This window comes from Podarcis pityusensis (genome assembly GCF_964106645.2).
Source record: "Podarcis pityusensis genome assembly, chromosome: 2".
Taxonomy (NCBI): Eukaryota; Metazoa; Chordata; class Lepidosauria; order Squamata; family Lacertidae; genus Podarcis; species Podarcis pityusensis.
Window position 1 is genome coordinate 121,375,782 of NC_138029.1, and position 14,514 is coordinate 121,390,295.

The 14,514-nt window shown below is 45.9% G+C and overlaps 1 protein-coding gene across 2 annotated transcripts; it reads right to left on the reverse strand.

Annotated features, from left to right (window-relative positions):
* Positions 1 to 86: 86 nt before the first annotated feature.
* LOC308469647 (uncharacterized protein) lies at positions 87 to 12,172 on the reverse strand. 2 transcript variants are annotated; one of them, XM_080992401.1, is made up of 7 exons: positions 12,015 to 12,172; positions 9,730 to 10,245; positions 9,473 to 9,554; positions 8,185 to 8,267; positions 5,999 to 6,125; positions 2,923 to 3,966; positions 87 to 2,229 (listed from the first exon to the last, which is right to left on the reverse strand). In XM_080992401.1, the coding sequence occupies exons 1-6, from the start codon at positions 12,069 to 12,071 to the stop codon at positions 3,131 to 3,133; spliced, it is 1,701 nt and encodes a 566-aa protein (XP_080848527.1). In that variant the 5' UTR covers positions 12,072 to 12,172; the 3' UTR covers positions 87 to 2,229; positions 2,923 to 3,130. The 2 variants fall into 2 exon arrangements, with proteins under 2 accessions (XP_080848527.1, XP_080848526.1); XM_080992400.1 differs by having other exon boundaries at positions 2,923 to 3,969.
* Between the last annotated feature and the right edge of the window lie 2,342 nt (positions 12,173 to 14,514).

Consider the following 14,514-nt stretch of genomic DNA (forward strand, 5'->3'; position numbering starts at 1 on the left):
GAGAAACCACTTGCGAATACTCTTGACTTCTTCATTCCTACAGCAAATGGATTCTCCAATGTGAAAACAGGAGCGAAACGGTGGCATAGTTTTGTTCCATATTGCAAGTACTTAAGGGGGGGAAAGTTTTATTATAAATATACAAAACACACATCACAAAATGCACAATATATACACGTAACAGATAATATTATTCACTGATAAAATGTGTTTCATCAATGGGAGTTACCAAATTAATCTGCACTTCTACAATCTTGTTCTTGCTTTACATAGGAGTTAATATATGCAAGGTAACTCATTAATCCAATGCGCGGTCAGATCACTTTGATATCCATATTACATTGCAGTATGATGCAATAATGGCTTTCCACGTTGCTCAGAGATTTCTTTCTTTTGCCTGCCTTCGCATAAATGATCGGATCCTGTTAACATTACTGCTGAGGCTATATCCTTTTGTGGAGGAATACAAGAGAGCCTCCATTTGGTGGCTAGAACTATTCCCACTATGTGTTTAAATAAAAGATTTACTGCAATTCCAAAGGGTCCATTCTTATTGTCAATTTATTTCAGCCACTTACATACCGCTTAACATCGTAGCCTCTAAGACTGGTGTGCAGTGTAGTTGAGAAGATACAAGAAAACTAAAACTAACCATAAAATCTGAACAGCTTACTTAAACGCCAGCTATTTAAGGTCATCACTGAGCACAGGAAGCTCAACAAAACTGATCTCAGACCCTATTTTCCAGGGACAGTCCCAGATTTACAGAAGCCGCCACAGTTTCTGATTTCATCCTGGAATGTCCTGCTTTTCCTTCGGAAATCCCTATTTTCATCCTAGAAATATTGGAGGGTATGGAGTTATTGCGACCCCCCCCCCCCGAGCCAAGGAGATAAGTAACTATACAACCTTTAGAAGGCAGCCCTGTACAGGGAAGTTTTTTAAAGGTTTTATGTTTTTATATATATTGGAAGCAGCCCAGAGTGGCGGGGAATTAAGGACATCCCTATTTTCATTGGGAAAATGTTGGAGGGTATGTGATTTTAACTGGGAGTTCCACGCAATTGGGCCTGCCACATAGCTCCTGATGGAGATGAACCACAACATCATGAGGGATCGTAACAATGACTGCTTTGAAGACCTCCGGGATATAAGGAATCAGGCAGTCCTAAGAATATACTGGGCCCAGGTTCTTAATACAAGAACCTTTAACTTTTCCCAGCAGGCAACCAGCGCAAGCTTTTAAACACCAGAGTTACGTGCTAGCAATAGTCTGTCCCCCGCCACTGAGACAACCAAGTAAAATATATACAGTCGCACCTTGGAAGTAGAACGCATATCTGTTCCGGAAGTCTGTTCAACTTCCAAAATTTTCAAAAACCAAAACGCAACTGCTGATTGGCTGCAGGAAGCTCCATTGGACATCCAGCTTCCAAAATAGTTCGCAAATTGGAACACGCACTTCCCGGTTTGCAGTGTTGGGGAGCCAAAACGTTCGAGAACTAAGCTGTTCGAAAACCAAGGTACGACTGTATTGCAGATACGGAACTGCCAGTATTTTCGTTCATCTGAGCTATAACGTTCCCACAGGAATAGGCGATTTTATTTTTCCACCATGTACGAATAGCGTTTGCATCATTTTCAACAAATGGTGATAATATTGTGACTTCTGCGGTGCAAGGTACCAGCAATACAAAACACTGTAAACACTTACTTTGGGTGGTGTGCAACGTTAGTCCTGCTCAAGAGTAGACCCACTGGAGATATGATTGGGTTCATTAATTTCAGAGGGTTTACTCTGAGTAGGACTTAGTTGAATGCAACTCTTTGAGATTAACAGAGAGCTGTTTGGCCCATTGCCAGTATAAATATGTATATTTCCAGTGAGGAGACTGAAGACATGTCTCACACAGAAGGGGATCTCTGGATGACATTTCCTGCCTGTAATGTCACTACCAGTCAATGAAGACAATATTGAGCTAGATGGATCAATGCTCTAACTTGGTATTGATTTAATTCTCTTTGATATGTCAGCAAAAATTGCAAGCTCGCTTCTGGACCACCGTGTTGTGTCAGCAACTAACTGAAAACAAAGATTGCTTGAGAACTTTAATAACACAACATATTTACAGATCTCTCCCATGGCTGCAAAACAGCTACAGTCAAACCTCGGGTGTTGAACGTAATCCGTTCCAGAAGCCCGTTTGGCTTCCGAAATGTTCCGACAACCTAATGAGTCAGAAATGTCGTTTTAAGGACTTAAGTTGTGGATTTAAGGCTGTGTGGAGATAAATTTTCGAACCAAAGCAATGTTCCAAGACGAAGTTGGAAAGTTAAGAGTTTTGGAATGATGCAGTTAAAAATGCCGTCGCCATTTTGGGAGGCACTGTCGGAGCTCTTAAGTCTGGGAGGAGAAAGAGAGAAACAGAGTTGTTTACATATCGTGGATTAACTCCTCAGTGGGACTTAAAAGTGAGAACTGCCTAATTTATGATGGAAAGAGCGATGTTATCTACGAAGGAGATGATATATGGAAACCATCTGGACTTAGATTGGAAGAACGGGAAATTCACACAGGATTATTATATTTGCTTATCGGCTTAAGGAGACTAACAGAAGAGATCGTAAAGGAAAAAGAGAAATTATATGAACAAGATATGATGTGGAAACACCAAGATAAGATTGGATAGAACTATGAACTCTGTTTGGACTGATTGGGACTGATTTGGACATTAATGCAGTAATAAGAAGATGATTTGAATCCCCCTTTGGATCTTGAAGTATGGGTTCCCCCAACAAAAATTTAAAAATTTGGCTTTGTAATTTGGAATTCATGTGATGTGATTTAATTTGATGTGATTGGCCAGTTAATAAAAATTATTTAAAAAAACAACAACAACAACAACGAAATGTTCCGACAACCAAGGCGCGGCTTCCGATTGGTTGCAGGCCGCGTTGGACATTCGGCTTCCGAAAAACGTTCCAAAACTGGAGCATTTACTTCCACGTTTTCATCATTCGGGAGCCGAAGCCGAAGCGTTCGAAAATGGAGCCGTTCGGGATCCAAGGTTTAACTGTATTATATTCGAGTTTGACTTTAGAGCGAAATTTATCTCTCTCGAATTCCTTTTCATATGTCCACGGTGAGGATTTCAAAGGAATCCTGGAACAGCTCATCTCCAATCTCCTGTACGATTTCCCCTGAGTGTGATTTTTGAGTGTGACAAGTGAGGTGTACCTTCCGAGTGAAGCTCTTTCCACACTCCAAGCACTGATAGGGTTTCTCCCCGGTGTGGATTCTCTGATGACAGCGGAAGTTTGTGCTCCTATTGAAGCTCTTTCCACATTCCAAGCATTGGTACGGTTTCTCCCCGGTGTGAATTCTCTGATGACAAGCAAGGTCTTTGTTCAAGCGAAAGTTCTTCCCGCATTCCAAACACTGATACGGCTTCTCCCCCGTGTGGATTCTTTGATGGCAAGTGAGGTCTTTGTTCAGAATGAAGCACTTCCCACAGTCCAAACATTTATAGGGTTTCTCCCCTGTGTGAATCCGATGATGAGACGTGAGATATTTCTTCTGGCTGAAGCTCTTTCCACACACCAAGCACTGGTAGGGTTTCTCGCCTGTGTGGATTCTCTGATGACCGCGGAGGTTTGTGCTTCGAGTAAAAGTCTTTCCGCACTCCGTGCATTGGAACGGCTTCTCCCCCGTGTGAATGATCTGGTGATAAGCAAGGTCTCTGTTCAGACTGAAACTCTTTCCGCATTCCAAACATTTGTATGGTTTCTCCCCATTGTGGCTTCTCTGATGGTTTGTGAGACTTGCACTCAGTCTGAAGCTCTTTCCGCACTCCAAGCATTTATACGGCAGCTGTCCGGTGTGCGTTTTGCTCTTTTTGCATCTGTCTCTTTCCGATGACACCTTTGGGAGTCGGTCACGATTATTCCGCGTTTCCCATTCACCGCCTGCTGTAATGAAGACAGGGGAAGTGGTAAGAGCTTGGGGAAGAAATCGAGCCTCCATTCACCAAGCAAACAGAATGACACTTTGCAATAAAGGTCATTGCAATATACGGAAGGCAAATTTTCACACATTCTGTTGACTGGCATTTACTGGCAACTGGCATATATTGCAGGATGATAGTCTAGATGACACTGGGGGTCCCTTCCAATTCTACAATTCTATGATTGTAATTTGTTGTTTGGGGGGGGCTATTGGGTTGTTGTTTTTATTTTTATTATGTATTTTGTGGTTTTATATCTTGATTTTATTCTGTGGACTGCCCTGAGACCCCTGGGTATAGGGCAGTATATAAATTCAAATAATAATAATAATGAAGTCCAACCCCCTCCAAATGCAGGAATCTTTCTGCCCAATGTGGGGCTTGAACCCATTAGATTAAGAGTCTCAGGTTCTACCAACACGGAGAACTGTCCTCATGATGTTTATGGAGCCTGTGTGGTGTGGTGTAGTGTAATGGTTAGAGCATTGGACTCCAAGCCTCCCGAAATTCCCTGCAACTGGTATGCTATAAACCTAAGAACCGAAACTATTAACAGAACTGTATGGAACAACCTTCCATTTACAGAGCAAAATATCCCCTTGAATTACATACCCAGCACATGGAACCTTACGAAAGGACAATACGAGTGGACTCTCCGTGCCCTAACCATAGCAAAAAGACTGATACTGATGAATTGGAAAAATAAAAATGCGGCTCCCTTCTACGATTGGATTGAAGACTTATACAAACTCGCAACATACAAACAACTTGCATATAAATGCAGACTTGCCATGGACAAATTCAATGATATTTGGAATTCATTCTTACAAATACTGTAATAGGTCTGAGATCTGGTGAAGTACAGTAACGACCTTGTAAAATATACAGTTTGGGGTTATTTACCCTCCCCCCTTTATTTTCCCTTCTACACGGGTTCTGCTTCTCTTCTTCTTTTTCTCCCTTTTATTTACGTCTCACCATGTTTAGTGCACATGCACTGTATTTTTCGCTCCATAAGACACACCTGACCATAAGACGCACCTCGTTTTTATAGGGGGAAAGCAAGAAAAAAAAATATTCTGCGCAGAGCATGTAAGCGGCTCTCGCTTTTCTTGCTTTAAACCCTTCTGTCCCTCCTCCCGCTTCGCTGAGAAGCCAGCAGAGCAAGAGCAGTTGCTTCAGAGCCCCTCTTCTGCTGGCTTCCCAGCAAAACAGGATGAGGGATGAAAGGGAGCCCTTACAAGGGAGCGCTGGGCAGAACCTGGCAGTAGCTCTTGCTGGCTTTTCCGGGAGGTGTGGGAAGGGACAGAGGGCTGCCCTTCTCCCTCCTCGGGGAAAAGCCCCCAAGAGCCGCACACACGCTCCACGCAGCTCTTTAAAGGGAGCACTGAGCAGAGCCTCCTGCCTGCATTTGCTCCATAAGACGCACACACACACTTCCCCCTGTTAGGAGGGAAAAAGTGCGTCTTATGGAGCAAAAAATACGGTAATTATGTACTTTTTGAATGTTCAATAAAGATGCTTAAAAAAAGAAAAGGAAAAGAAAAAAAGAACATAAAAAGTGTCTGCTGGATCCAACATCCTGTTCTCACAGTGGCCAAAGGATGCATGTCGGAAGCCCGCAAACAGGACCTGAGGAAAGGGCACTCTCACCTCGCAGGGTTTCTAGCAACCGGTTTTTGGTAGCACTACTCTCTCCAAGCTGTGGAGGCTGAGCAGAGCCAGTATGGCAGTCTTCTCCATGAATGCTGGACCTGGATGAAGTCTGTCAGAGACCTGGGTTCAGCTCCCAGCTCAGACAGCATGCAGAGCCGAGGCTGTTTTTAAATGCTTCCCTCAAAAAGATAAGCTTGCAGTCGCTGAATTTAATGTGACTTACTAGCTGAGTAGACATGGTTAGAACCGCACTACCCAAAATATGGTTGGAGTGTGGAAATGTGCAAAAGAAATTACGCGTTCCTTATTTTCCCAGCCAGGGAAATAGGGGGCCTTACCAAAAGAGGCCACCATCCCATAATTCTCCTCCATAACTTCTCTGTGTAGAGCTTTCTGGTCAGGATCCAGCAGAGGCAACTCCTCCTCCGTGAAAAACACAGCAACCTCCTCAAACGACACTGGACCCTGGAAAAAAAAAAGAAATGTTTGCTGCTTTATAGATCACATAAAAGATGATCTACTAGCTGAATCCAAAAGGCTAATCCAGGAAAGGCAGCTGGATATTATTCTGCATAATTTGGGGGTGGGGAGAGACATTTGCAGCCTTCCTAGCAGTGGAGACTGGTCTATTTTGGAAAATGGGTTGCTGCCCTCCCCAACATTCCCAGTCTCTCCTGCCTAGGTTAGTCAAAACTGAGGTGGAATAGCAAATCGACCTCCTCCTCCTTAGTCCCAATGTTCCCCCTTATAGGACTTAGCAGGGGAGGGGTATTACTCAGAAGGGTGGTGGGAATGGGAGATTGGCAGATAGCTGGGATGAGCCTGCTGACGACTCTTAACGACTGTAATGGGTCTTGCCTTTTCCTTGCCTTTTCCTGTAAGACCCATTACAGTCGTTAAGAGTCGTCAGCAGGCTCATCCCAGCTATCTGCCAATCTCCCATTCCCACCACCCTTCTGAGTAATACCCCTCCCCACCTTCTCACTATATAGAAGGATCTGGCAACTTCTGTTTCAGTGTATCTGAAGAAGTGTGCTTGCACACGAAAGCTCATACCAAGAACTAACTTAGTTGGTCTTAAAGGTGCTACTGGAAGGATTTTTTTATTTTGATTATGGCAGACCAACACGGCTACCTATCTGTAACTGTGTTCCGTGAAGTGGGACTATTGTTCTTTGTTCTCTCTCTCTTTGCTGTCTGACGCTAGAGAGGGAGGGAGCCATGTTGCAGTGCTCCGTGTGTGTTTATATGTAAATAAAGTAGATTAGCCAAAATGCTGAGTTGCTGAGGTCTGTCACGAAAGTTGCACAAACTCTGCCGATCCCTAAGTGTGCCGGTGTCGGTTGGCATCAGTCGCTGTGATGTTCGGGCAGAAGAAAGCTTTTGAAGCTCCCGAACGAACGACCAGGAGGGAGAGAACATGCCAGTCGGGCATGTGTCTCTGCCAGGGTCCTACTCGAGTGTAGGCTGAACTCCTGACAAATAGATGGATAGATAGATAGATCTTCTTTCCCCCCAACTGCTTGATTTTATATTAATCCTGCTAATGTATTTAGTTGTTTACAATGATTCTTTTTAAAAAATATATGTAACATCCCCATTCTTTAATAAAAACACTTTTTTCTTGATTAATAATAATAATAATAATAATAATAATAATAATTTATTATTTATACCCCGCCCATCTGGCTGGGTTTCCCCAGCCACTCTGGGCGGCTTCCAACAGAGTATTAAAATACAATAGTCTATTAAACATTAAAAGCTTGCCTAAACAGGGCTGCCTTCAGATGATTTCTTATCCCCGTAAGTTTTGCCATTTCTACATATTCCATTAATTTTGCCTGCCATTCTTCCTTGGTTGGGACGGTATCTTGCTTCCATCTCTGCGCATACAGCATCCGGGCTGCTCTGCTTGCATACATAAGTACAGTGGTACCTCGGATTAAGAATTTAATTCATTCTGGAGGTCAGTTCTTAACCTGAAACTGTTCTTAACCTGAGGTACCACTTTAGCTAATGGGGCCTCCTGCTGCCGCTTCTGTTCTCATCCTGAAGCAAAGTTCTTAACCCGAGGTACTATGTCTGGGTTAGCGGAGTCTGTAACCTGAAGCATCTGTAACCCGAGGTACCACTGTAGTTTCTTCCGGTCTTTTGCTATATCCTGTCCTATTATCCCTCAGAGAAAGGCTTCTGGGTTTTTTTAAAATAAAGGTTGCCTTCAACCCCGCCCCCCCACCAGTCCTAAGGGGTACCAGCAACCACTGCTTCCTTGCCTGCAGTTTTGACTGAAGCAAAGACTCATAGAATTGTAGAATTGGAAGGGAACCCGAGGGTCATCTAGTCCAACCCCCTGCAACGCAGGAATCTTTTTGCCCAACGTGGGGCTTGAACCCACAACCCTCAGATTAAAAGTCTTGTGCTCTACTGACTGAACTATGCAGTTAAAAAGAAGAAAAGAGGTTCATTCTAGGCCTAAGGAGGCAAGAGGGGTGGGACAGACGCAGCCAGCGATATTTCTCCATACCGGCTCAGCTCCTGTGTCTGCTGCTTCTCCTCTAGCACACAGAAGAGTTGACCGAGGAAGCATGTCTGGTATCGCTCCATCGCCTGTCAGAGACAAAGATGAAAGGAGGTCGGTAGGAGGTGCTCGTCTCAGTTACAATGCGCATCTAAGTTACCGTATTTTTCGCTCCATAAGACGCACTTTATTCCTCTTAAAAACTAAGGGGAAATGTCTGTGCGTCTTATGGAGTGAATGTGTGGTCCCTGGAGCTAAATTGCAGGAGTGCGGCACGCTCCTGAGCTGCTTTGGGGCTGGCAGGGGAAACCCGGGCTTCCCCCTCCAGCCCTGGGAGCAGTGGGCAGGCTGCGTGCAGGTGCACACTCCTGAGCCGCTCTTTGGGCTGGCGGGGGAAACCCCGGGTGCCGGCAGAGCAACCAGGGCTTACCCCGACAAGCCTCCGCGGGGCGCCTTCATCCCACTGTCCTGCGGAGGCTTTGCACGGCTATCCCTGGCTTTTGCGGGAGGTGGGGGAAGGGACAGAGCACGCGGCTCTGTCCCTTTCCCCACCTCCCAGAAAAGCCCCCAAGAGCCGCGCTGCCTTTAAAGAGTGTGCGGCTCTTGCGGGAGGAAAGCCAGTAGGCTTGCTTTCACTGAAGCCAGGAGGGCAAGCGGGATCGGTGCACAGGGATAGCCCAGCAAAGCTCCTGAGCGAAGATGGAGGAGCGCTCCTTCTTAGCTCGAGATGCTTTGCATTGCTTTCTTATTTCTTGTTTTCCTCCCCTAAAAACTAGGTGCGTCTTATGGTCCGGTGCGTCTAATAGAGCGAAAAATACCGTACTTGTGGGTGCTACAAAAAATATTTAGCTGTTGCATGCATTTCTGGATATTTATACCCATTTTACAGGTCGGTGGTGTGGAAACAACTCTCTCCCCATCTGGGCTCTTGGACACAAACATACCAAGCTTTTCAGGATTGTGTCATTGAAAAAGAAATAAAAGAAGATGAAAGCAGCCCACAGATTTACAGTCGTACCTTGGAAGCCGAACAGCTTAGTTCCCAAACGTTTTGGCTCCCAAACGTCACAAACCCAGAAGTCACTGTTCCGGTTTGCGAACTATTTTTGGAAGCCGAACGTCCGACAGGGCTTCCAATTGGCTGCAGGAACTTTCTGCAGCCAATCAGAAGCCGTGTTTTGGTATTCAAATGTTTTGGAAGCTGAACAGACTTCCGGAACGAATTCCGTTTGACTTCCAAGGTACGACTGTATTGTATAATCAATAGAGGCAAGTCCACCTCCTTCTCCCTTACCCAGTGACCTCTGTCCGGTGCCCAACAGAATCCTCTCCGCCTCAAAGAAATCAGGAACTGCTTGTCCAAGAAGAACTTTGACCTGAAAGAGGCAAGTGTATTCAAACATAGAATGGGGAAAAGGATTGCAAAAAGAATGGCAGAAGCAAAAGCTTGGGGGTGCTGGCTATTGGATGATTTCTAGGGAAAGCTGGGGAATCAGTCGAGTTTTTAAGGATTCTCAACACCTTGGAACTACCAGGATGAAACCCTCTCACCTGTTGCTCTAACTGCTTCTTCTCCTCCGCCTGACTCAGAAGGAAACCTTCGGCCAGGGCCACCGCCTGGGAACTGGTCTCCACTCCACATTCCCTGACCCAGTTCTCCATCTCCGGGGGGAGGACAGCCAGGAACTGCTCCAAGATCACCAGGTCCAGGATCTGAGTCTTGGTGTACTGCCCTGGCTTTAGCCAACGACAGCAGAAATCGTGGAGTCGGCTGCAAACCTCTCGGGGTCCCTCGGCCTCCTGGTAGCGGAACTGCCTGAAGCGCCGGCGTTGTACGTCCGAGCTGAGGGTCTCCTCCTCATCCATGTTTTTAGGCAGTGTTCTTTCCCAGAATTCCCCACTGATAAGGGGGCCTTTTCCTGCTCTGCGAGCAGCTGAGTCTTCTTCTCCCATCGTTGATCTGTGCTCCAAGGAAGCCTCCACGAAGGCTGAATGGTGAAATCTGCCTTCTTCTGCCAATGCCTGTCTCCAGGCAAAGACAGACAGAATTGGAGGTTCCACCACGTCCTGCCAAGCCAAAACATTTGTTTACACAAATTATTGCGCTGTCAGAAAAGAAAGACTTATGTGGATGACTCCAGCCAGCAATCAAGTTTCATTCTAGCAGAAAAAGCAAAACTCGAAGAGAAGCTAGAGATTGGAAGAGGAGGCTGCTGTGTCTCAAGGCCACAAACCAAAACCTTCAATCTGGTTGTGGGTGAGAAGATGCAGCAACTCTCCTAGTCACGCAGAATGATCAAGTATTTATTCTTTCCTTTTCTTGCTGTTCCTCTTAAGTCCCCAGCCCTCTTTTGCCGTCGTCCCTCCCCCAGAACCTCATGGAAACATAAAAAGTCAAGTCAGACTTTTAGAAGACATCTGAAGGCAGCCCTGTTTAGGGAAGCTTTTAATGTTTGATGTATTACAGTATTTTAATTTTTTTGGAAGCCGCCCAGAGCGGCTGGGGAAGCCCAGCCAGATGGGCAGGGTATAAATAATAAATTATTATTATTATTATTATTATTATTATTCTGTACCATGACATGGGCAGGTTTGCAACAGTGTAAAAAAACACAACGTTAAAAATCAGTTAAAACAATTTATGAGCTGAAGAATAGGGTTGATTTTTAATATACTGATAGATATAATCTGACATATACCAGGTGTCAATGGCCTAGACCAGCCTTTCTCAACCTTGGGTCCCCAGATGTTGTTGAGCTACAACTCCCATCACCCCTTGCTAGCAAGGCCAGAGCTCAGGGATGATGGGAGTGGTAGTCCAACAATATGTGGGGACCCACAGGCTGAGAACCGCTGGCCTAGAGTAAAGGAGACACATGGGTGGGCCAAGGAAAAAGGAAAGAAGCTCCCCCCACCTTCCTTTGCATATGCTGATGGAGAGGGGTGCTAGATGGCGCAGGTGCTCAGATCACTTCCCTATGGGGTGAAATGGGGGGGGTGTCCTCTGTATTCCTCTTCTCTGCATTCTCCACCCCTCCACACATAACTTATTGGGTGTAATTGTTATGATTGTTATTATTATTAAACAAATTTGTATAACGCCCTATAGCCACAGGTCTCAGGGCGGTCACGGCATAAAATCACAATATAAAAACACACAATAGGTTACAGTGGTACCTCGGGTTAAGAACTTAATTTATTTTGGAGGTCTGTTCTTAACCTGAAACTGTTCTTAATCTGAAGCACCACTTTAGCTAATGGGGCCTCCCACTGTCACCGCCACGTGATTTCTGTTCTCATCCCGAAGCAAAGTTCTTAACCCGAGGTACTATTTCTGGGTTAGCGGTGTCTGTAACCTGAAGCATCTGTAACCCGAGGTACCACTGTATTATTTATTAAGTTTATACACCGCCCTATACCCAGGGGGTTTCAGGGTGGTTCACAGAACAAAATCGAGATCTAAAACCACAAAATACCTAATAAAAACAAAAAACAAAAACAATGTCCATAATGAAAACAGAAACAAACCCGCCCCCCAATAACCTCTCTCCCCAGAACATTTTAAAAGAGCACTGAATGTCAATGCAGAGGGGAATGTCAAGGCCACCCCACACCTCCCTATAGGGGGACATGCAGAGGGGTCTGTCCCATGCCAATGCCCACTTCCCTATGGGAATAAAGGGGGTGCCTCCCGTACCCCACGCCTCCCTATAGGGTGAAGCCATCCATCCCTGGACCCCCAACCAGCGGGTTCCTCCACCCCCTTGACCCCCACCTGCCCCGCATCCCTCCAAAGCCCAAGGGGGGAGAGAGGGGGCCAGAGCAGGGCGACCCACCAGAGCCAAGCCCGGCAGGGAGGCGCCCAGGCAGCCCTCGGGGAAGACAAAAGCCATTTTCCCCCTCCGGGAGGAGAAGGAGTGGGAAGGCAGGAAGGAGCACCGCCAGGAGGCGCCCTTGCACCCCCGCGAGCGCCGCCCTTTCCTCTCCCGACACCCGGAAGAAGCTGCCTTCCGCTCTAGGAATCCGGCTCCGCTTGTTTCCCTTAACCCTTAGACGGCCACTCGATGCTGCGAATAAAGCACACGCGGGGGGGGGGGGGGCTTATCCTTTGGCCCAAACGCTGATCTTAAATATGATGGTTACTTATTTATATATTTATTATTATTCCCCGCCCATCTGGGGTATTATAATAATAATATTATACCCAGCCGTTACTGTATTATTATTATTATTATTATTATTATTATTTCCCACTCATCTGGGTACGTATAATAATAATAATAATAATAATAATAATAATAATAATAATAATACTATACTCAAGTTGTTGTTGTTATGATTATGATTATTATTTCCTGCTCATCTGGGTACATATAATAATAATATTATACTCCAGTCGTCATCATCATCATCATCATCATTATTTCCCCAGCCACTCTGGGCGGCTTACAGGACATATAAAACATAATAAAGCATCAAACATTAAAAACTTCCCAATACAGGTGTCTTCTAAGAGTTTATGTAGTCCTAAATTGCATACCCTCCAACATTTCTCCGATGAAAATAAGGACATCCCATTCCATAATAAGTTTACTACTTATGTCCCAGCCACTCTGGGCGGCTTCCAACATATATAAAAACATTTTAAAACATTAAACTTTAAAACAAAAAACAAAAAAAAACCCTTCCCTATACAGGATTGACTTCAGATGGCTCAGGGGTCAGATTACTCCATACCCTCCGACGTTTCTCCAATGAAAATATGGACATCCTAAGGAAAAGTGGGACATTCTGGGATCAGATCAGAAACCGGGATGGGCGTCTCTAAATCAGACGTCCCTGAGACACTTGAAGGGTCGGAAATTATAATGTGTATTTGTGGGTTTTTTGGGTGGGGTGGGGAGAGTCTCTCCTGGGGGCTCTGGGTAGTATTCAACTTAGTCCCACTCATAATTTTTGTTCCTATTTTTATTATGTGTTTGTGCTTTTTCAATGGTAATTTTCTCATGGAATCATAGTTGGAGGGACCCCAAGGGTCATCTAGTCCAGCCCCCTGCAATGCAGGAATCTCAACTAGAGCATCCATGACAGATGGCCAGCCAAACTCTGCTTATAAACCTCCAACGTTGTGAACTGCCCTGAGATCTACGGATGAAGGGGGATATACAAATTTTAACAACAACATTGCAGAGCCAGTGTGGTGTGGTGGTTATCAAGTGCTGGACTAGGACCTGGGAGCCCCGGGTTCAGATCCCCCTAACTCAGCCATGAATGAAGCTCCCTGGGTGATCTTGGGCCAGTCCCTGCTGATGTTCAGGGTTGGGAGACAGAAATCCAGTATATACCGTATTTTTCGCTCTATAGGGCGCACCTGACCATAGGGCGCACCTAGTTTTCAGAGGGGGAAATCAAGGGAAAAAATATGATTTCCCCACCCCCCCCACCCCAGCTCTGGGAGCAGCGGACAGGCTGCAGGCAGCCTGTGCACTTCTCCCAGACCTTCTCCCTGCTATTGCGGGAGGTGGGGGAATTCCCCACCTCCTAGAAAAGCCAGCAGAAGCCGTGCAGCCCCTTTAAAGAGCGTGCGGCTTCTGTAGGCTTTTGCTGGAGGTGGGGGAATTCCCCCATCTCCCGCAAAAGCCCACAGGAGCCGCGCACCCTTTAAAGAGCGCGCGGCTCCTGCGGGCTTTTTGACCCAGCTTGTGGGGCTGGCGGTGGGGGGAAGCGCTGCTTTCTCCCACCGCCAGCCTCAAAGACCAGACTCTCCTGGCTTCAGCGAAAGCAACGTGAAGCCTCTGGAGCGCAGGCTTCGGAGACTTCGCGTTGCTATCACTGAAGCCAGGGAGCCTGCATTCGCTCCACAGGACGCACACACATTTCCCCTTCATTTTTGGAGGGGAAAAGTTACGTCCTATAGAGCGAAAAATACGGTATATGCCTGTTGTCTTTGTCCATGGAGTTTTCTTGGAAGGGATACTGGAGTGGCTTGCCGGTTCCTGCTCCAGGTGGATCACGTTTGGTCAAAACTCTCCACTATGACCTGTCCATCTTGGGTGGCCCTGCACAGCATAGCTCATAGCTTCTCTGAGTTATTCAAGCCCCTTCGCCACAGCAAGGCAGTGATGCATGAAGGAGAATTTACTTTCTTGGGTTCCATGATCACTGCAGATGGTGACAGCAGCCACGAAATTAAAAGACGCCTGCTTCTTGGGAGTAAAGCAATGACAAACCTAGACAGCATCTTAAAAAGCAAAGACATCACCTTGCCAACAAAGGTCCGTATAGTTAAAGCTATGGTTTTGCCAGTAGTGATGTATGGAAGTGAGAGCTGGACCA

Excerpts from the sequence above, each read along its gene's own strand:
- LOC308469647 (XM_080992400.1), bottom strand. The coding sequence starts at position 12,071 with ATGGCTTTTGTCTTCCCCGAGGGCTGCCTGGGCGCCTCCCTGCCGGGC. Across the intron at positions 9,555-9,729 it reads AGAAGCAGTTAGAGCAACAG|GTCAAAGTTCTTCTTGGACA; the intron begins GTGAGAGGGTTT and ends TGCCTCTTTCAG. Across the intron at positions 8,268-9,472 it reads CACCGGACAGAGGTCACTGG|GCGATGGAGCGATACCAGAC; the intron begins GTAAGGGAGAAG and ends TGTCTCTGACAG.